This window comes from Botryllus schlosseri, chromosome 8 (genome assembly GCF_051294905.1).
Source record: "Botryllus schlosseri isolate E-star chromosome 8, Bs_hap1, whole genome shotgun sequence".
Taxonomy (NCBI): domain Eukaryota; kingdom Metazoa; phylum Chordata; class Ascidiacea; order Stolidobranchia; family Styelidae; genus Botryllus; species Botryllus schlosseri.
The window spans coordinates 22,513,312-22,537,204 of NC_137243.1; the positions used below are offsets into that span (position 1 = coordinate 22,513,312).

A 23,893-nucleotide genomic window follows, 5' to 3' on the forward strand; every position below is an offset into this window, starting at 1 on the left:
CCGATATTTGATCCATCGGTACTACATCTCCCCTACACAGTGCAGAACCTACCAAGGTTGGTTTGTGAACGCGAACCTCCAAATTCCCGAGGTTCACACACAGAACGCGAACGTGAACCTATACCTTTCGTATCATCCCTACTACACATCTAGCCTACTGAGGAGACTTGTACAGTCCACCAATCCAGTTATGTGGAGGTCAACTAGCTACTGGTTTCTGAGTATTTATAATTCTAAAACTTGAAAAGTGAATAGTTCTAGTTATAGTTGCACAATTTTAAAGAAGACCTGGCGAACAACTAGAAAACCCATGTTGTCGTCTGGCGTGAATTGCGATACCAGTTTTGCGCTATGTTATGTTCTTGTAGCCATTTCTATCCCAGAGCCATGGCTAATAATAGTAGCTAAGCCAGGAGTTGACTTTTGGGTATCGAAAACCCTTTCATTCCAAACTTGTACCGATAATCGTGTGGAAAGCCGATCCGATTCCAATAAAATTTTTCGTTGCTTCTGAATAGAATCTAGTTTTGTTTTAGGTTTTTTAAAGTCGTTAGTTTTTGATCTTGTTCAAGATGCGAGTTTTATGGATATCTATAGGTTTAAAAATCAATTCGCTCACGTCTTCGAAAATAATTTGGCATGCCGTGTCAATGACTATAGCCTATTTCACTGCATGTCGTAACGGTGAGAATAACACGAAATGTCATTTCCACGAATAGGGCCATACTTGTCCAATAAGATACCTGTTTTATAGCCTACCTGTGGTACGATATACGACTATCCAACGCTTAATTAGAGGGATAGGAATTTACCGAACTATATATTTTACGTTAAGAAAATAACACGCAAAAGTTCATAGCACTTCGTAACAGTGAGAATAACACGAAATGTCATTTCCACGAATAGGGCCATACTAGTCCAATAAAATACCTGTTTTATAGCCTAACTGTGGTACGATATACGACTATCCAACGCTTAATTGGAGGGATAGAAAATTGCTGAACTATATTTTACGTTAAGAAAATAACACGCGGACAAAGCGAGTATTTTCGTTACGTGAAAAGTCTTGTCTCGCCACTTGTATCGAATCATCACGATGCATTCTCTACGCGGATTTGTGTAGGATCCATTTGCCCGGCATAAGTCACAAGCAAACGTGATTTCTCTGACACAGAGGCGTTCATGTGAGCGATACCTCCGGTATTCCTCCTTTTTGGCAGACGACGGAACAGCGGAGAACCAGGCGAATTAGTAGATTTGAAGAAGCCATACGACAAGTAATCGATGGTCGATGGTTTCGTGATCTGAACCTGACAATACCAATAAGAAGCTGGAGGATTACCTTTGAAAGAGTAGGTGTTTTGATTTTGAAAAGAGGGTATCAACACCGGTAAACCTTTTTCTTATACGTTACTGGTACGATCTATCTCTCTCTCTCTAAGCCATTAGCATTTTCTAAATTACTCTATACGGAGCACAATATCACTGCAATGGTAATGTCATCAATGCCCACGACACTGAATTAGGCGCTATCAAACAACGTACGGAGGACAAGTAAGTAGGATAAACAATGTATATAACCCCCGAATATTCCGATTCCTCCTCAAGTTGTCCGACTCAGCTTCACACTTATATATTGTTGCCAATAACGTTTGTTTATGCAATCACTATTTCGCAACTTTTTACAATATCAAAAATAGTACGAACAGATGTGTCGGGATTGTTGAACGTCACAAAATGATTTCATCTCAAATCCCATGGAAAGAGATTTAGAAGACGAATTCCCGTATCTTCTTTTGTTGTTTGTTTATCTCAACCGGTTGACATATCTAGTACATCGGCCACTTGGCTGGAAGGAATCATGCTACGCTGATCTAGATGAGGCAACTAAAATCTGAACTCGTGGACTGTACATCACGTGATTCTCCGCACAGTGGTGTTCCAACCAATCTATACACGTGAATGCATTTCGCTGATAGCTACTTTGAAACGCGAAAATATTGCTTTGATTATCGCTTTCATTTCATGTTATCAGAAAAGAGAAATATCGGAGGGTGGGTTCGAAAGGAAACTTCGCAATGAAATGAAGCGGTCTTACATATTCCAGGTAACATTTTCACTATGAAAACGTTTGCAATCTGCGGCGATCACACGCAAACCGCAATTATAACAGACGCCGGCTATGAATATATTTCAGTTAGCGATACATCGTTACAATCATCTATTGCCGATGTTTAACAATCCGACCTCGTGTGAACGCCAGAAGTTCATATAAACGTTAGAAAGTGACATTCATAGCACGGATGAACAATTCTGATTCTATTTCTTTATTATATCTTCACGAAGCAAAAAAAAATAAAGTCGTAAATTAATCTTCCAGATCCCTGAAAAATATAAGTCGACTTCATGAAAGTTTAGCTGCTGAATTAAGAGTATGCCCATTATAGAAATGGATATATATTGTCGGTTTACTAACGACAGTTTGCAATAAACAAACTAATCGCGGTACATAACTTCAAAAGAGGACGAAAAATAACCTCACAATTCATATAAGTAGCGAACATTAGTAAAACTAAGGTTGCATTTAAAATATACGGTGTGTTAAAACGCTTTGTTTAAAACATGTTTTTAAGCATGCCATAATTGTGTATATACTTTCCAAAAAACATGCTGTATGAGCCTATACGGACAATTACTCCCGATATAGCCGACATATATCGATATGAGATGGTTGGAACCCTCAAAATAGTCGTTCAACATTAACAGTACAGATATTTCGTCAAAGGAGCTATATTTATCCAATAATTTTAATAGTCAATGTCAATCCACTATGACGTCACAATTCAATATTCGTGACGTCATGAACTAAAAAAAAAACAATAAAAACAATCCGAAACACGTTTTAAATTAGGTCCTTGTTTCAAACATGTTTGTTTTAAATTGATTTTCGATTTAAATGCAACCTTAAGTAAAACGGTGATTCAAATTTAAAATATATGGTCTATTTTTGTGAGACGTGTTAGTAACTGAAGGGTTCCGCATGGTCGAAATATTCCAAATTGCAATGTAACTGCACCTGATCAGTGTAGCAAGTAGCGGTCGTCATTTCGTGTTCAAAATATATGCAAAATCCTAATCGGCATAGGTAATTGATAGTGGTTTAACTGCATATCGCGGCGCCGATTGTCAATTGATGCATATATGTTTGTGATAGTGTACTTGGATGATTGTTTTTAAACCGTTAGCAAATTGATTTCCAAATCAGATGGTAGGCCTATATTTCAATCGACAGTACACCATATCTTGGATTAAGTTACGTCTGTTATTGTAAAAGTGATAGTGGACCTAGCTGAGGAAGAGTTTCATGTTACTATGATCTTGTCTAGTGTTTGCTCATCTGTTACTGACTACGATTATGTTTACCGTTAAGTTCCACCCAGTCGCTTCATACAGAACTACTTGAAAGGCGATGCTTTTTATTCGCATTGTAGAAACTTGGTATAGGCCTATATAGCTGCATAATCAATTGTATAATTGCATTTCGATCACATTTAACCCACCCGTGTAAATGACACAAAATATCACCCACGTATGACTCAAATCGTCACCAAGTCTTGCCACAATTTGCAAGTTCGTGCCTGGAGACAAAATAGTATTGATTGAATGACAAAATCTAATTTTTTTCGACACCCACTGTATTCTTGATGTCTGAATATTAGATAAGGATTAACATACGTCCTTTTTTCGGAGGATTTGCCCTCCTTTTTGGGTAAATCGGAAATGTCCTCCGAGGATGCCTAAATGTCCTCCTTCTTGGAAATGCGACCTCCTTCACAGCTTTGCCAGCTAGGCTAAAGGACAGGGATAACTGAAAATCCCCATAAATGATGATAAATACGTAATGCGGACGTTTGAGCGTATCATTCGGTGCTGCAACCTAATCATCGCTGAAATACAATGACAGACTATAATTTGCTAGGAAGTCAGTTCAATTACCATTGCATTACAGGTCGTCGGCTTGACGGGATTGGAAATTGTACAATTCATCTCCAACTGTCAACATTACGTTGCCGTAAAGCAATCAGATCTAAAGCTGGTTTGCAAAGACGACTGTTTTGAATCTACCTACCCGAAACATGCCAAGCTTTTCATGTACGGCGTACTTGCTAGTAAGTATGGATCATGTTGCAGACATCATATTTGGCAAGCTCAAGATTATCGATTTCGCGAAATGATCGAATTTATATTGTTATTGCTTAGTATTCGTGGTGTTTAAACATCAATCTCTATATTGCACCATATGCCGAATTTTTTTCGTGGTACTGAGAAACTGACTTTGGCGTTACCCATTTGTGTTATCGGCTTTTGGTAAGATGGCGAGCATGCATAAACCAGCACACGTGCAGGTCGACCCGGGTTGCACCCGTATACGTGATTAGTGTTCCTGCGGTGGGACATAGGCTAGCCCATAATCGTCACAAACTAATTCGTTCGCCAACATCCCATTTCTCATTTGCTATTTGTAGTCTGACCTTTATAGCTATGAAATCTAAATATTTCGATACAGTTATAGCTTAGGGTCCAACTCATTCTTACTATATCATTATTGGGATGCATTCAAATCGACCTTATTAATTGCGCTGTTATACTTTTCATAGCAGTGGTTCCTCACCTCATGCTCGGGTCACCTCTCAAATATGGGCGTGACATGATCTTGGTAATGACGTTAATACTGGAGCATACGGTTTCAAAAAGTTGCCATGAACCCCTTTCAAGAAATAGATTGAAAATATGTCGCAATGGCGCAGTGACTTAGGTCATCAGTAGGCCTACATAATTCTCCAATATCAATTCCACGCGTCCATGTTGCAAACAAACAAGCTATCGTACAGGTGTCAGCTGTCCACATATTTTGTCGCGCCTTTGACATGAAAATATATTTAGCAAAGTACAATCATCACCCGGTGGTACGTTGATCTACTTTGTACTACTGTTGAAACACTGCCCTGATACTTCCATCAATCCCCATGAGACTAAGGTCAATGACAGATGGCAATGACTCAGTTTCAGTTCAGAATGTGAATACTCACGTTGTCCCACAGTAAGGTCATGGTTGACTACTTCTAGCAGTTTTGGTCAGTAGTAGCGCAACAATAGCAACAATTTACCGTAGGTTAGATGACATATCACACCTATATATAATCGACTTTGATAACGAAATTACTACCCTAATCAGCTAGTGGTAATCTTGAAACTTGCTACAGTGTTAGATGACATCATCAAGATGTACATTGTACAAATGTACAACTTCAAAGCTAGTTGCTCATATCGGTATGCGGCACAATCAAAATCTATATAGACTGATACCGGCTTTTGCGAAAAATCCGTTATGCACCAGGATGCGCGCACCTATAGGGCCTACAGCCCTACACACTCGACTTCGATAACGAAATTATTGCCCCAACTGAGAAGTAACAGCCTTGAAACTTCGCCCAGAGATAGAGCGCATAATCCGAATAATAGATACGAAATCTCGTCATCTCTCCTGCTATGAAACACCTTCAATATCTATACAGAGCAATACCTGCGTTCGCGTAAAATCTGTGTCACAGGTAGGCTGGATACCATATCAACATACACCCAGAGTTGTAACCAAGTCACAAGGCTCCGAGTCACAAGTCAATCTCACTTTTATAGTTTTGACTCGAGTCAAGTCAAGTCATTTGCAATACATCACCGAGTCGAGTCCGAGTCCAATTCAGCAAGGATTGGGTCAAGTCCGAGTCATGGTAATATAACTCGAGTCCGAGTCCAAGTCATTGCGTTGACTGCTAACTTTCCAGTAAAAGTCTTGTTTAACCTAGTTGTTATAACTCTGTTTGGCGATATCGAACGGTTTGCATTTATAGTATACTAATTTTTCTCACTCTCAGCAGTTTCTAATTGCATTTTCAAGTACCGCTACCAATAGACGAAATACCAATATTGTGGTTACTTTACTATTCTTCGAAATCACTATGAAATGACGGTCTTGGCCACCTGATTCTCGCGTCATATGACTTAGTCCGAGGTATACGCAATGACTCGAGTCTATGTCGGGTTAATACACAGATTGAGTCGAATCAAATCGAGTCATTTCCGTATTTTCAGAAAATGACTCAAGTCAAGTCGAGTCATCAAAAAATCGTGACTCGAGTCATTGCAACCCTGTGCACACCTATGCATACTCGAATACTTCGATAACGAAATTACTGCCCTATCATAGCGCGTCAACCCTGAGACTTCGCACATAGTTAGATCACTTATAATGCAAATACCCCATACGTAATTTGAACATCTATATCGGTAAGGAACACCGCCGAACTCTGGACAGAGCAATACTGGTATTTGCGTATAATCTATAATGCGATAGCGCACATTGCGCACACCTATACAATATACATACACACTCAACTTCCATAACGAAATTAATATTACACTAATCATTTGAGTGTCGACCTTGAAAATGACGGTGTTACTTGCTCATTTCGTATGGAATATTCAGATTATCTATTCTAACTCTGTACGAAGTGTGGTGTCAAGTTTGGTACTCCAGGATTGGGGCAGCAATTATTTTAGTGAAGTCGATTGTATATAGATGTGTACTAGGGCTGTTCAAAAATAACCTTTTTTCTTGAATCTTGCTAGTTACTTGATTAAATCGTTAGGTTGCCTTAAAAAACGACGCACACCAAATTTGAATTCATTCCAACCAATATTCGCGGATTTCGTAGAGTTTGAAAATTTTGAATTTGCCTAGAAATGCAAAAAAAAAATTTTTTCAAATTTTTCTGCCAACCCCATGAAATTGTTGCGCTGTCTTCAAAAACGATGCAAAACAAATTTGACTCAATTCGAAGCCGTAGAAGTGGAGTTATTTCAGTTTATCTTTGATAATTCTGGGATTATCCTTGATTGGTGGATCATCCCAGAATTATCATCAAAAAACTTGAATAACTCCGCTTCTGCAGCTTGGAATTGAGTCAAATTTGTTTTCCATCGTTTTTGAAGACAGAGCAACAATTTCATAAGGTTGGAAGAAAAATTTGAAAAAAAAAATTTTTGGCATTTTTAGGCAAATTCAAAATTTTCAAACTTTACGAAATCCGCGAATATTGGTTGGAATGAATTCAAATTTGGTGAGCGTCGTTTTTTAGGGCAACCTAACGATTTAATCAAGTAACCAGCAAGATTCAGGAAAAAAGGTTATTTTTGAACAGCCCTAATGTGTACGCATGTACGCTGATATCACATCCAGTCAACGTACGGGACAAATTTACGCAAAATCTGGTATTTCTCTATAGATTTTGAACGTGTTTCATAGCTTGAGAGATGACGGGATTTCGTATCTATATTATTCGTATATTCTGCGTTCTAACTGTGTGCGAAGTTCCAGGGCTGTAACTCCAAAGTTGGGGTAGTAATTTCGTTATCGAAGTTGACTATGTGTAGGTGCGCGAAGCCTACAGCGCATATAACGGATATTACGCAAACGCCGGTATCGGTCTTTGTAAATTTTGATTGTGTCGCATACCGATAAGAGCGATTAGCTATGGAATTGTATATCTTGATGATGTCATTTAACGCTGCAGCAAGTTTCGAGATTACCACTAACTGATTAGGAAGGTAATTTCGTTATCAAAATCGTGTATCTGTAAGCGTGATATGCCATCTAACTCAGCGAGTGTCAAACTCAAATGACGTCGCGGGCCGGATTCAACACTTTAGATCAGTGGTTCCGAAACTTTTTCGGAGTGAGGGCCAAATTTAGAATTTCAGAGTACGGTCGGGGCCGCACTAATACTACGGCTATGAAACGAACCCAAACAGTCATCATGGCTATTTCGGAGTAGTTTTATTGCCCTGGCGAGATTTCAAAACTGTACACTGTTTACCGCTGGGGGAGATGTGGTACCGATGGATCAAAAATGGCAAAATGATCTCTGGCCCTCAAATCTTCAGCCAAGAATAGCAGATCTTTTGCTGTCTCAACACTTCGATACAAGCTCTACCTATCGCGGACATTTACATGCATATCCGACTTTTCAAATAATATTTATAAACGTTTAAAATTTGTTGCTCGAACGTGTCATCGGCCCCCACCCGGTGGGTCCAAAGGCACATGACCATGGGACCTATGAGACATACGCTCCAAAACTCAAATTTGTTAACTTGTTTTGTTGCGTACTATAAGCTAAGCTACAGCAAGCCAATGAAGAATGTTTCGTCGCGACCTTCAACAATAAAATATATTATATCAACTCAAATGTTGGCATATAATCATGTTTTGATTTACGCCTAAACTTACAACATTAATGCCACATACATATTACCCGCAAATCGACATTTTGACTTTCAAATACCTCGTAATAGCGATAAAACACCACAGGTAACTATAATTTACAGTCTATTTATATGTAGGCGAGTTTCTGTTGTTAAGTGATTGTTGGTCCATCTATTTTGCTTGATTTGGCTATGGTACCATAGGTCCCCCACCCCATAAACATTGCAATTGACTTGCAAATAGTCCACTCGGGGATGGTATTGATTCAAAAAATATGTGCCATTATATACCCTGATACAAGCCCTATTCTTCACATCAAAAATTATGGCGGGTTTGTTAGTATGAAAGGTGATATAGAAAAATGCAAATGTCGATCCAAATTTACTTAACACTCCCTAAAACGTAAATCATTCGTCACAGACCCCATAACTGACGCAGGTCGAATTTTTTTGCATGTGAGGAAAGATTCTGTCAGGATCTAATTGTAGACGAATTCACGGAGTGTAATCATGAAATTATCGTGGACAATTTTTCAAGTATTTTCGGTTCCAGTGGTCCATCGGTACCTCATCTCCCCTACTTATCTGCTGCATTGGGTGTCCGTTGAGTGAATCAGCTTTTCTCGCCTAAACGCGCGAAGCGCGAGAAATTTCTTTATTTTCATGACTGAATCGGTCAACATGATCGGGAATTGCATGTAGGCTATTGCTATCAATTTTCATCCTGTCTCTGTTCACGTAATCTGATTTACCGGTAGAGCTGAGTGAGGTGTGTCTGAAAAGGTACAGGCCCCCTCAATAGTAGCCTAATTAAACATCTCCGGGGGTATACGTTGGCAGGGGGTACCCGTTGTCAGGAACGTAACAGCACTTCGTCAGGACCCCGGGCTCCCATAGGGTGATAAACTGACCCGGCATCACGTTGTTCGCTTTTGCCACGAAATTAAAGTTGTACTGTTTCGTGAGACAGCGCGACGCGCGAATATTTCGATAATTCATGATAAAATCGGTGAATAAGATCGGGAATTGCATGGTTGTCCTCTTTGCCCACGTAATCAGATTTACCGGAAGAGCTGAGTGAGAGGTGTCTTTGAAACTGCAGACCCCGTAAAATTAAACATCTTCGGGCAGGCGGACCCCTAGGTATGACTTCTTTAGATGATGTTATTTCGTGACCTCCTGTCTGCTATATCAAAAAATGTAGAATTGCCCAAACCTACTAAACTTAGGCTTACCATATTCTGGAAATCTAAAAGGGGGACACTTTTTCCGAAATCTGAGGCTTGCAAAACCGGAGAAAAATTCTCAAAAACCGGTGAATTTATCCCACTTTGTGATCGGTGGTCTTTTTTCCGCTCAGAGCTCAAAATACCGTTTTTCTCTCCGCATTGCTAGGTGGATGACTAAAAAAAAAAAAAAAAGGTCATCTTTTCGCTCAGAGCTGAAATCACCGTTTTTCACTCCAAAATACCCGCCGGAGCGTCACTTCTGTGCTAGTTTACGGCTTATCACTCGCAATTTGCTCTAAATCTGACCTAAATTTCTTACGCCCTTAAAAAGCGGGACGCTTTGCTGACTGGGCGGGACGCCGGGACAAGACGTTAAAAAGCGGGACTGTTCCGCCTAAAGCGGGACGTATGGTAAGCCTAACTAAACTACTAAACTGAATGATCACACGATTTCGGATTGGTATTTCTCCACTGGCATATAATTTTCTTTCCTGCGGGATGATATTTGTCTTGTGAGGTTCAGATTGCCAAGACAAGAACATTCGGCGCCATTCATTTAGGCGCCTATATGGACAATAAAACCTATATGTTTTGTATATATAACGAAGTTTTTGGTCAGCATAAAAGCAGCAGTCCTTTACGGCCAATGGCTTTCTCCTTGCCGATCGTTCTGACACACTTCTTGGAGTCACATGTTACATGACCTAAAACTTTATGTCTTGGTGCGTTGTGGTGCGGTCATGGCCAACGCTGATATGCCCATTTCTATAAATCTTGCGTATTTTTTCTTGGGGAAGAGTACCCAATAATCAAGATATATGGCGAATTGAAATCGCGGAAACGACATTTCAGCCTCTTCAGGTATACCTGGAACACGATTTTTGGTCATGTCGGTGTGAAGAAATTGGTCACCGTAAATACTATTATTTCAAAAATGGTTCAAATTTCAATTCGACTGACCTCGGCTACTACTGGTTGGAATTGAGTCAAATTTGGTGTGCAACGTTTTTTAGGTAACCTGACGATTTGACAATCAAGCCGATGAAATTTGAAAAAATAAGTTTTTTAGCACCCCTAACCTATATACACAATAGTAAAATATTAGGCCTACGTTATATTACGAATCATAGGGATTCTATTCTAGCAGCACCTTATTCGTAAAGAGTGGAATTGGCAATATTACGGTGATTGGGCGGCTGAATACAGTTATAAACCGATAGAACAGTGGCTCCAACGATAATATAAGTTGGCATATTTGTATGCTCCCTTCGTTTAGGTCAGTGGTTCCCAACCTGTGGTACGCGTACCACTAGTGGTACGCGAAGGTCTTCCAGGTGGTACGCGAGTAGATTCTGTTTTTTTTTTCGACCGAAGGAAGGTATTAGTTCAGTTGGGTTGATAACGTTGATTTATAATTTTTTAAAGTTTTTGACTAGTGGTGAAAAAACAATTTCATGCATCTGATCAACCCGGGCTGATAATGTATAGTTTAATAAAATTTGTTATTACTAAGGCGATTTTGCTTTACAAAATTGAGCGTTAAGTCAAACAGTTGTCAAAATTGTTTACAAAGTCAAAATTTTTTGGACCTCTCCATTTCGTTTGTATCGTAGATTTTGACATTTTACAGCTTGTAGCCCACTTTATAGGCCTATACCGCTGTAGGCGACCCATTGTCTGCTCATCGTGAGTAGTTAGGTAAATGGGCGATTTGCCCGCATGCACCCTATTTACTTAAACAAACCAAGATTATCAATATAATAAACAGTGTAAGAATTAGCTCATTCTCAGTTTTGCAGCAATACTCGAAGGGGAATTCCCTTCTGGCTGTGCGGCAATTAAAAAAGGGGGCTTGACTGAGAGAAAACGAACAAAGAATCTGGATTGACCTTTGTACTCAGACTGGAGTACTTCTACTTGTACTTTTCCACTCCTGATTCTACCTCGCCTCTGGACACGAGACTTGTATATTTGATATATATTATATTTTCCCGCGAATAACAATGGATTGACATTTAATTTCAATGGTGTGCACGCCGACGAATCGGTATAGTTCTCCTGTCTTGACGTGTCGTTCCGCGGTGGGTTGATTAATCCAATTGCGTGTAAACACGATGGGATTTGGAAATATTTGTCCGTCAAACATGACGTCAGTATAGTATTTGTTCCTCCGGATCCGTATGTGAGATCCCGGTTCGTGTTTTAGGTGGATTGCCAACGCCGGGCGGATGAATTGATAAAGTGGATTTTCCTTTATTTACAATAAAATAATATGTATCTATCTGTAGCATAATAATATATAGCATGATGGGGATTGGTAGTGGTTGTCTGTCGTAGAGTTTTCTCCTGATAGAGATATCCTGGTGCGTGTTTTAGGTGTCCATACGCTCGGTTGTGCAAAGCGACGCCCACGGCCTGTGTCATACGCGAATCGTACTCTGCTTATAGACCGAGATTGTGGTAGGGGAGATGATCTGTTATAGTTATAAATATACGTGCCAACTCGAGTTCTCGAGAATATGAAAAAATACCCATGTAAATAAAGCCCGCTATTGTTACGGGTCACAGAGCACGGATCACGTGTCGACAATCGCTCGAAGCCCGTCGACGGATACCTTGAAAGCTCTCGGTATGGTGTATAATTGTGTATGGATTGTCGCGGTATTAGAATTGTGGTTACGGCTCGTTGGCGGTGCGAGGATCAGGTTTATAGTATACTATAACTACCTAGCTCGGGTATTATACGACGCGCTGCTATCGTTGCTTTGTCCAAGACCTAATTTACGATGATCAATATCGCTTTCGAAAATGACATGCGGGCGCGTAGACTGCATAGCGCCTTTTGTTTTGTGATCCATCCTGCTATGCCGAGGATCGATAATCTCGCTTTCGAAAACAGCCATGTCGCCTCGTACACAGCGCCTTTGTCCTGTAATACACCCCGCTGGGTCGAGGAATTATTCTCTTTGTTCGAAAACGTTGGACATTGGTCTCGGTCGTCGCTTGGTCACTATACTGGAAGCGAGAGTTGAGTATTGATTAAGTATCACGCCGATTTTCCCTCTGTTAATGTACTGCGGTACTGTCTCGCTCTGTTTTAATTATCACTGCGTATAGTGCTCTCACAAACATGCGGTTTTACAATCTGATAACCTCTTTTCCATACCGCTCGTGTGAGATTGCTGAGTCGAGACGATAGCTAGGAGTATGATATTGAAGGATGATGTATTCTGGCAGGTTAGAAAGTTAACTATAACCAACCCTAATCTCTGATAAATAGTGTCAACAAAATAATCACATGTTTCTTTATTTCATACATGAAACAGTTCATTCTTTGCAAATACGCGAATAGTCTTGTAAGAACAGCTCACGTTTGCCTGATCGGACTTGTACACGTAGATGGGTGACATCATAATATTTGTCAGCAGTGAATAACGGTATAATACCCCAATTTTTCAGATCAACAGAAATGTCACCATTCACTAGTGCATATGAATGTAGCTGTCTCTCCGAGTTTGTGCCAATGGATTCAGAATCCGTGGCAATACAGAGACCTCTGTAATTAACAATCTTGTCATCATACAAGCCTTTTTGGATATCTTCTGCGGACACGTACTGGAATTCAACCATCTCTGGACAGGGTAAGCGTGCTTTGCTCTTCGTAGCAGTAGAATTGCGACCAATGATTAATGACGGGGCATCAGTTCTTGCGTCAGCAGTGATCTTGATGTTACAGAATGTCATAGTATGACCTTGTCTGTATGCAGTTTCGATGCAGTCCAGTAATTTGTCATTGAATATCACTCCTGGTAGAGATTTTTTACCATCTGTGATCAAGACTTTCATATAAGTCATCTTGGGTCCATGTCGTCTGGTCGACGCCAGTTGTACACGTCCATCGAAGCTGACTTGCGTGCCATAGAGACTGGTAGCATTGTCAAAATTTGGGATATGAGACGGGGCAGCCTGTTTCAAGTCAGTATCTAGCTTGCGCTTCCTGGCAATATTTTCGTACGGGTTGTATTTACATGCCATGATGTAATTATGCCTGTAAGTATGTCACTAGAGAAAAAGAGTCTTGTATTTATATTCAAATGGTTGGGGGAAAAAGGCCGAGTAGATTGTCATAAAATTTCTTGCCGAGTTTTGCCGGCTCTATTTAACTGTGTTAAGTACCTTCTTCCAATTGTCATGTGGCTCACAGTGTCTATAAGTAAGTGTAAATTGGGTATGCGAGTATGGCACAAGAGAAAAAAGAGGCTTGTATGTATATTCAAATGGTTGGGGGAAAAGGCGAGTGGAGGGTCATAAAATGCCTTCCCGCGTTTTGCTGGCACTGTTAAACTGTGTTACGTACCTTCTTCTGCTTTGTCATGTGGCTACAGTGTCTATAAGTAAGTGTAAATTGAGCTTATAATCACAAATCTTTGCTCATGACTATGGCTGATAACGGGATACCAGAATTGATGGAAGGTGGTTATCCGGTAGACCTGCTCGATGCGATTAGCCCTGCAAATGATATTCCAGAAAATGTAGAAAATCCAGCCCAACCTCCTGCATTCCCATCCAGACGTAGACCTGGGGGTGAGAGGTTTGGGAAATATAGTAGACGAATGATGGAGCACCTCAAGGCGACCATTGTTGAGGCTATCTCAATCGCCCCATCGGAAGCGATGTTCACTATTCTGGGGGAAGTGGATGATATACTTTCGAGATCTAGTTTTCCTTCTCATGAAACATTCACTCAAGATTATAACCGGATAGAACAAGAAATTTCGCAAATACTATCTCAGTCGAACGGCCAGGATTTGCGTATGCAATTACCCTTGGAACGCATCATGCGGGCGAAAGTTGCCTTTCTCAAAGAGATGTCAGCTGCCAGAGCTACCATGAAATTTTATACAAATGTGTAACTGTTTTTGGTGTACTATCGTGTTTTAATCGCATGCTTATGCTGTAATATCATATGTATATATGTGTGTTTTGTCCTACCTGTTACTGATTCTGTGTTTTTTGTTTCCAGAATGTCTAGGCGACGAAACCTTGTTAGAATTGTGTCTGATTTTGCACAACCAAGCAGCTTGGGTATACCTGAAAATCTGATCGAGATCGTGGAAGAAAACTGGCACTCCATTCGCAGCTCCACACTCGCACCGCACAGTATACGCAGTCTACACAATTTCCGTATACTCGGCCGCAGCCCAAGTGACGTCATCAACGATCTACAGGACATCTTCGTCTCACAACAGTATGGTTTTCGAATCAATTACGCCTTTGCCCACATACTTGATAATGTTGAGACAAGCGAATTGAGATACTATCACGCGTCCGAGAACGCCGGTGTTATGTTGGATACACCCAAAATGATTGCCAATCGTAGTGACTTTGACCAATTTGTAGACGATATAGACCTGGCCGCTGGCTTCGAGAGTGCTCGCTTTCAAAGAGACGATACTAAATTTGTTGTCTTGGCAGTCACAAACGTGACCTTTTATGTGTACAAATCTGACTTCAGATTAATTGGGTGTAGTACAATCGAAATACCAAAGTCTATTGTGAATTCGCGTAGTATTTTAACTTTAATGAAAAATCGACGTGGTGTACCATATGACGATAATTACTGTATATTCCGCTGTGTCGCTGTTATGCTTTGTGGTGTTGACTATAGTGATGGCGACTTGCAGTCTAAAACGCTCTCTCTGGTGGCACAATATTCCGCTTTATATGGGGACCCTGATTCTGGGGTATGCATGGCCGATTTACATAAAGTCGAGTCATGTCTTAAAGTATCCATCTGTGTCTACACATTGAAAGAAGGAGTCGGTTATATACTACGACACGGTGCTCGGGAGGGGTTGAAAATTAACGTACATTTAGAAGGAAGACATTCATGTTATATTAAAAACGTGAACTCATATTGCAAGAATTATAGCTGTGAGACTTGTCATCGCCTGTTCAGCTCAAAATATTATCTCGATCGTCATAATTGTTTTAAAGACATTCCTAATCACTATCGGGGAGGTATGTTCAAGCCTGAGCCTACTATATTTGAAGCGTTGGACGAATTGGGGATAATCGTGCCCAAACCATCTCGTTTCTATCCATATAACTTGGTTTTTGACTATGAAAGTATATTACAAAAAGGCTCGACTCCAAACGATACTACTAATGTGCACTATGTGGACTGTCATATACCGGCCGCGGTGGCCTTCGCATGTAATTTCCCGGGGTACGAGACCCCAGAAGTACTAATTAGTGATGGCGACCCTGGAGCGCTGGTTGCTAGGATGATGTCACGTTTTGAATTGATCCAAAGTGAGTGTTTTGAGGCATTATGTCAACAATTTCATGATGTGTTGGAACGATTAGATTGTATTGCTGAAGAAATGCATACCACTGAACCGGATGTCAAACGTATGAGCCCAGCGACCTTATTGAAACAGCGTTTTTTGAATTATTTGAGTCAATTACCTGTATTCTCTTTCAATGGGTCTCGTTATGATATACCTCTGATTATCCCGTATCTGGTGGAGTACTTATCAGACCCTATCAGTATTGTTAAGAGGGGTACGTCATATATGTCTTTGTCGACTAGTAGGTTCCGATTTTTGGATGTGACCTTGTATCTTGGCGCCGGCACAAGTTATGACGCATACATACGTTGTCATAACTGTGCTTCAACGAAGGCTTTTTTTCCATATAACTATTTCACTGATTTATCAGTATTGGATGAAAAATCCCTCCCAGACCACATACATTTTTATAACAAGCTGAAACGGTCTAATATAACAGATGAGCAATATCTTTGGTGTCAATCAAAGTGGGCGGAACATAAAATGACTACTTTTCGTGACTATCTATCTTTCTATGTCAGTTTAGATGTCGGGCCGTTACTGGAGGCCCTCACAAAGCACAAGCAACTCTTTGCTCGTTACTCAATTGACATGGCTAAACATGGTATATCTTTGCCCTCTCTGGCCTCAAGGTTGGTGTTTAATAGCATACCACCTGTATTCACCTTGTTGAATCAAAAGTATAGCCATATACACACCTTGATACGGGAAAATCTACGTGGCGGGCTTTCTGTTGTTTCATTGCGATATGCAGAGGCTAAAGTCACAAAAATCAAACCCCAAATCTATGGCGAAAGCGCTCTACCTGTAGAACAGGTGCTAGGTCTGGATTCGAACTGTCTTTATTTGGATACTCTCCGTTCACGATTACCGGGGGGCTATCCTTGTCTGTGGTCACCTAATGAGGATTTTACTCTATTCTCCAGGACAAAAACGGCACCACTCTATGGAAAAATGGCTCACCAATGGCTAAGCTACATTGCGCACTGTCGGGGGGTCAAAATCCAACATCAATTCAATGGTCCTGAGCATCGTATCGGCCTGCTCCAGATTTGTATTGATGGGTATTATAGGACTCCACAAGGGCCTGTTGCACTTGAGCTGTTTGGATGTTTTCACCATGGTCACGGCTGCGAGTTGGGAGCCAGTCCGGATCGCCAAGCCCGCTGGACCGCGACGCAGCGTAAAATCCAGTATATTCAAAAAGTGGGGTATAAATTGGAGTACATCACAGAATGTCAATGGGTCATTATGCGCCAACGAAGTGATATAGCTGCCTTTATTCAAACTCTCGAGTCCAGTAAAATGGTGAAATGTCGGGTCCTTTCAAGTTCGAAACTCCTAGAGTTGGTGTCAAAAGATCAATTTTTTGGGGCCGTTGAGGTCGATATTCATGTGCCTAGTCACCTCAAGGAGCATTTTAGTGAGTTCTGTCCCCTGTTCAAACATGCTTACGTAAGTCGTGATGATATAGGTCCATACATGAAAGCATTTGCTGAACAACACGGTTTTTTGAAACGGCCACGGAAATTCTTGATTGCTACTCTGCAGGCCACAAAAACATTGTTAATAACACCACTATTGAAGTGGTACCTCGAGAATGGGTTAATCGTTACTAAGGTATTTCAAGCTATCGAGTTTGAACCCATTGAATGTTTCAATTCTCTTGTAGATACGATAACCGAGGCTAGAAGACGGGCTGACGATGACCCGTCCCAGAAGCCACTAGGGCAGTTCTATAAGGACATTGGAAATTCCTGTATAGGTAAAACTATCTCGAATTGTACAAAATATTCTGATGTCAAGATTGTTAACCGTCAAAAAGCTATGGTCTTGGTAAATGACTCCAGATTTAAATCAATGATTGAGTTGTCACCAGATATTTTTGAGGTGACCATGAAATTGAGAAAACATGTTTGGAACCAACCTAACCACATTGGGTACTTTGTGTATGGTTATGCGAAATTGGCCTTATTACGGTTCCATTCGTATATGTCCACCTACCTCCTGCCACGGTCCATTGAACTATTATACTCGGACACTGATTCCTGGTACGGCGCTATCTCCTCTGACAGCCTGCTAAAAGTTGTACAACCCGAAAAACAAGCAGAATTTTTTGAAAATTTTCACAAATATTTTCCAGCAATCGCCTGTGATGAGCACCGTAGCGAATTTTTGGCCAATCCTCTATCGTTCAATGATAAACGTGCCTGTTGTAAAGCTCGTAATCGATATGATCAACGGACCAGTGGTCTTTTCAAAATTGAGGCACAATCGAATATTTTCGTTGGTCTGTCCGCAAAGACTTATTATTGCAATGAGGATAAGTACTCGTGTAAAGGGCTCTCAAAGGTAAACAAACTGACTGCTGACATCTACCGGAAAGTGTTGTTTGAGAAAAAACCTCATGGGGATATTAATTCGGGTTTTGTACGGAAAAATGCCTCCATTTTTACCTATGAGCAATTTCGATCGGCCCTGTCTCACTTCTACTGTAAACGAATAGTCGAATCAGACGGTATTCATACGAGACCCTTGGAACTATGATTTTTTCCAAATGTGCACTTTCCGTATTCTGTGCTTTTTTTTTAAACCTGTTTTCGCATTATGCTCTCATGTTGATTCGAATTATTCTATGCATCTTGAACCTTTCACAATAGTGCTCGTTTTCTCGCGTTGTTTACAGACGATAGCATTAACTCCACAGGCCAATAGCTTACAGCAGGTGGGGAAAAGCGTATTGTGTTTCATGATTGTATAATACAATGAGTTTTTCTTTTCAGATTTTATCAGCGTATAGAAGGAATCATGGTGAGTTGAAACTGTTATGATTCATCATAAATTGAAATCATAATTGTCGCAATTCTCAGATGGATCAATACATTGATCATGCAGAATTCTTCCCGCTGCGGGAGTACATGTCTGGGTACGATCATTTACCTCCATGCGAGCAGAAAGACAAGTTTGAGATTGGGGTTCTGTTTGGCCTGATCATACGACACGAATACGGGGCAGACCGGGTGGAACTTTTGGCTGAGGTCTTGAAGATAGAGGCTTTGAACATGGACGTCAGAAGACTCAGAAACATCTTGGAGGAGATTGGGGGTGTGTAAATATGCTATTAGCTCTCTGTCGTTGCTAAGGCACGTTTATTCATAGACACAAGAATCTGCTGGCGTCCTCCTCGCCCGTCTCAGCTACAAGACCTGTCGAGTCACATGGAATTCCTAAAAACAGGTGGGGTTGTATATTGTGACACAAGTATGGAGTCTTACTATTATTTTATTTTATAGTGTTTCGGCGGCACGTCAAAGACATGTTAAAACGAAGACACTATTTTGTTGGCATACATTGTATATCTTTTGGTGCTCACTGTGAAATTTTATTCCACATTGAACGCTTTTTCTATCATCAACGCCTGTCGCTTGTGACTAGTTTTCGAAGGCGGCGTTTCAGTTTGTAATACGTGTGTTATTTTTGTTTTTCCAGATGACTCATAACTCAGCTAGCGATTTCATTAGTCATGTTTGTGGCCAGCTTTCACTCAATAGACTTCACCGCGACACCCAAGCCAACTGGCATCGTGTCTCTGTGCTGAAAGATATTCTGCTGGAAGACAATCTGACCGATCAGCAAACGATTCACTTCAAGAAAGAGTTGCAGGAGTGTCTACACACTGCCACCACCTTGAGACCAGGTAACCAAGCAGTAATAGTCATTACCCGACACATGTGTAACTATCCTTTGTGTTCTAGAATGGATGAGCTTTCGAGACGACCTGTTGCGGTGTGTGACGGAGCTGCAGTTTCTACCTGTGTTCACATATGAAGGCGATGATGTGACGAGCCGACTGCTGACTGATGCCCGTATCTTGAATCGTCGTCAAGTTGGCTTCACAGACCCAACCGATCGTGCCTCCTGCAGCGTACAGAGCCGTGATCAGCGCTTGACTCACGAAAGAAACGACAACACCCGATACCGCTTCATGAACCAGGGTTATCTCCGATCGGGTCATAGAGAAGATCGTCGCGCCCCTAAATCCGTTGACACATCACCCACCGTGGTTGACGCCCCGTTTGTCGTGGCGACACCACAGCGTGCCAGAGACATACATCATCAGTCGCCAGTGATACCAAGACCGAATCTGACTGCCCCGTTTGTCGTGGCGACACCGCAGCGTGCCAGAGACATACATCAGTCGCCAGTGCTACCAAGACCGAATCTGACTAAAATCGTAACAAAAAAGTCACCCGGGCGGGTATCACCTTACCCTCCCCCTCGTAGACCTCGAGTCTTGGCCATGACACCGCTGAGCCCTGATGATGCCACGTCTTCTCGCGTCGATTATGACACCTCGCTTCTGGTGTAAAAAGACGGGGTCGTGGACATTGTAAGATTCGCTGTGTGGACGGTTTGCGTGACGCTCTGAATCGCCATATTTTTTCGTGTACCTATCCTTGTTATATATATATAGAAGTGTGTTTGTGAATACATGTCTCGTCGCGTCAAAACAGCCTTGGTGATGGATTTCTCGACAGGGAGGGCGTGTCTTTTAGCAGGACCGTCGTTTTCGGGGAAGAGTACTTTTATATTTAAAGTCATAAAAAATATCGATCAGCTTTCAAAGGGGCGAATTAAAAGAATTATCTATTGCTATACGGCTTATCAAGACTCCTTTAACGAGCTACAAGGCGTTGAGTTTTACTCGGATCTCTCCATTTTGGATGAGTTGGCGACAAGCCGCCCGTGTCCTACTCTATTAATTATTGATGATAAAATGGAATTTTCGGACAGGGTGACCCCCTTTTTTACAGTCTACGCGAATCACGGCTCGGTGACCACAATATTCGCGGTCCAAAATCTATATTTCCAGTCCAAAAGATCGAGGGACCTCAGTCTCAGCACCCAGTATTTGATTATCATGCGTAATCCTAGAGATCGATCTCAGATTCGAGTTCTTGGCAAGCAAATGTACCCCGGTAACGCCAAGTTTCTAGTTGACGCGTATGCCGATGCGACAAAGAACGCTCACGGGTACATTTTTATAGATTTGACGCAAGCCACACCCGATTCTAGTCGTGTTAAAACAGGGGTGTTTCCTGGGGATGAACTCGTGTTGTACACGCCACTATAAATAGCGAAAGTACCGACACTTTTGACACTATATTCATAATGGCTCGGACCAAATCGCTGCCGAAACGTCACTGTTATATTAAGAAGCACGGCGAGACTTTGAAATTTCTGTCCAAGGCGTCGCCCGCGGTAAGGAAGGATATATTATTGGGTAGCTCTTCCGGTTTGGTGAAGGCATTTTGTGAAGTCTGTGTGAATGTTTTGAACGGCAATCTGCGACTGTCAAAACGCCATATACAAAATTTACACCCGCATAAAGACAAAATTCGAAAGCTGACAAGTAAAAAGTTGAGCTTGAAGACCAAGAGACGTGTATTACACGCCAACACACAACGAGGCGGTTTTATTAGCGGTATCTTATCAATCCTGCCATTGGCGGCATCGTTGCTGAAATCTGTTTTTGGCAAAAAATGAATTTCAAAAAAGTGATCATATCGCCTAACCCTCTGGCTCCCTCTAACGCGACTGATTTGAACTCCGAGTTGGACCGATCGATCAGCGCGATTTTGACTATGGACGTTTCGGCCGACAAGAAATTGTCCATGTATAACTCTGCCATCTCAAAGTATAAAAGTCAACGGGGTCAGATCGACAAGCCTCTTCAGATGAAGATGACCGACACCTCCAACGGGTTCACGAACGATCAGATAGCCACTCTCCGTGAATTACTGCACGAGGTGAAGCCGGGTCGGGTCACCTCGAAAGTAACACCGAAAGCCCCGTCGTCTCCAAGTACCCCCACCACAAGCAAGATAGCCAAAAGATCACCGCCACTGCAAGAGATCATCAAACGTAGCCGTCGAGCTAACAGGAAGCCGCCCCAGCTCTACGGATCGTGGACGGCCTACGACGATGACGAGTAAGGATAAATATTTTGATATCAAAGCCCCGGCGAGCTATCGCGGTAAATACTTGCACCCCGACAAGAAGGATTTGAAACAAGAGGATAGCTACACCCTGTTCTATCCGTATACCGGCAAATTTCAACGACAGAAGACGATCGTCGGCGGGCCATTTATTCAGATCCAGAGTGACCTCATGGACTTGTCTAATATTTCTAGTAGCAATGATGGCTATCGTTATGTGTTGGTGTCAATTTGTTGTTTTTCGAAATATATGTTTTTATACGCCACGAAACGAAAGCGTCCGATAGATATGATCGAGGGCTTCAACCAGGTATTCGCTCATAAGAGACCACACGTCGTTCAGACTGATGCCGGGAAAGAATTCACGGGGTCGGTTATACAGAGGTTTTTTAGAGACAACCACGTCAAGCACTTTTTTACCAACAGCGATACTAAGGCTAGCGTCGTAGAGCGTGTAATTCGTACGACCCGCAATGTATTGAATCGATACTTTGTCAAGAACCGCACACATCGCTACATCGACGTGCTGGGAGATATCGCAGAGAGCTATAACCAAACGTATCACACCGCGATTTTGATGCGACCGTCAGAGGTTACCAATAGCAACGCGTCTCTGGTGTTCGATAGACTATACAACGGAACCGGACCTCCGGTGTCACCCAAGCTACCCGTCGATCAACCAGTGAGAATTACCACCCGACGTGCCACGTTTGCAAAAGGGACAGCGGGGTCTTGGACTCGCGAGATATTTTACGTGCACACACGGAAATGGGGAAGCCCCGCTACGTACACCATCCGAGATTATAACGGGGACGTAATTAGTGGAACATTCTACGAAAGCGAATTACAAGCCATCGATAAAAAAGACGATGTCTATCGCGTCGAATCGATACAGAAAGTGATCGGGAGGGGGCGCAAGCGGAGATATCTAGTGCGCTGGGAGGGTTATCCAAAATCGATGGACTCTTACGTTGACGGTTTTGTATAAAACAGACACGACAACTCGACCGTGGTAATCATGGATTTATCGCAGCGGGGTACGTTACGGATACCTTTGGTGGTTCTACAGCTCGCGATACTGTTTTTTATCGTGGGTGTAACTGTGTACAACTTATTCACCGAAACCCAGACGGATATATCCTCGCTAACTAGGGTACTGTCTCTCCAAACCGCCGACGAAGATGACTCTTCTGGTTTTACCGAGTAATTCTTCAATGAGCGTTTTTAAGGCTAACACCGCGAACGATTTTGTAACCCAACTATTCTCCGAGTTAAAATATGATACAGAAAGATATGAGGCATCGCTTGCGGAGGTCATGTTCCCAGTGAGCTTCCAGCCCACGTTCACGGTAGACCACAAGCGTGCGGGTATCGAATTTTCTGACAGCGGGCATCGTCACGTGTATTACATACCGCCCGGCAAGTATCGCAGTGTCCCGGATCTGTTGGAACAGTTTCGCTTGCGATACGAGAAAGAAATTACAATCAAGCAATATACCGGTGGCGTGTTCGGCTTGAGCTTTAGGTATCTCAAGAGTCGATTTCCACAGGCCGACGAGCCCTTGATACGGGTCAAAAAAATCAGTGGTGCGGGTCCGCGTCTCACCAGCATCGAGGACACGTTTCCGCGTTATTTTACAGTGGAACATCGTGTTTTGAAGAAACAAAAACCAATAGAGTTCTTAATCAGACCGAAAACCATCGTGAAAGATGTAGACACCGTTTATATATACACCGATCTGATCAGACCTCGTGTATTCGGCAGCGAGCTAGTACCTCTCCTTCGAAGCGTTCCGGTCACCGCGCAAGAAGGAAAAATACAGCACTGTGTCTATGATAAACCTTACTTTTTTCCCCTGGCCAAGAGTAATATTCGAAATATACGAGTATATCTTCGTGACAAGAACAATAACCCTGTCGCGTTTAAAACAGCTCCCGTTACAGTGACTTTACTGATCCGTCGAGGAGCCGTCAAAGCGTTATGAGCTAT

The 23,893-nt window shown here is 41.9% G+C and overlaps 2 protein-coding genes and 1 long non-coding RNA gene across 3 annotated transcripts in view; all 3 read left to right on the forward strand.

Moving 5' to 3' along the window:
* The window catches only part of LOC145444515 (uncharacterized), a 414,279-nt gene that overhangs the window by 58,201 nt on the left and 332,185 nt on the right, over positions 1-23,893 (forward strand). The gene's annotated exons all lie outside the window — the stretch shown is intronic.
* The window catches only part of LOC145444497 (uncharacterized), a 50,909-nt gene that overhangs the window by 20,737 nt on the left and 6,279 nt on the right, over positions 1-23,893 (forward strand). The window contains exons 3-5 of the mRNA XM_080322491.1: positions 1,221-1,352; positions 2,036-2,107; positions 4,010-4,169. Coding sequence (XP_080178617.1) covers positions 1,221-1,352; positions 2,036-2,107; positions 4,010-4,169 — 364 coding nt within the window. The remainder of the gene's footprint in view (positions 1-1,220; positions 1,353-2,035; positions 2,108-4,009; positions 4,170-23,893) is intronic.
* On the forward strand, positions 11,290-20,560 carry LOC145444500 (uncharacterized). The gene is made up of 7 exons (XM_080322493.1): positions 11,290-13,192; positions 14,575-14,799; positions 18,688-18,715; positions 18,775-19,009; positions 19,064-19,141; positions 19,394-19,601; positions 19,660-20,560. Exons 2-6 carry the CDS (start codon positions 14,576-14,578, stop codon positions 19,402-19,404), a joined length of 576 nt encoding a protein of 191 aa, XP_080178619.1. The 5' UTR covers positions 11,290-13,192; position 14,575; the 3' UTR covers positions 19,405-19,601; positions 19,660-20,560.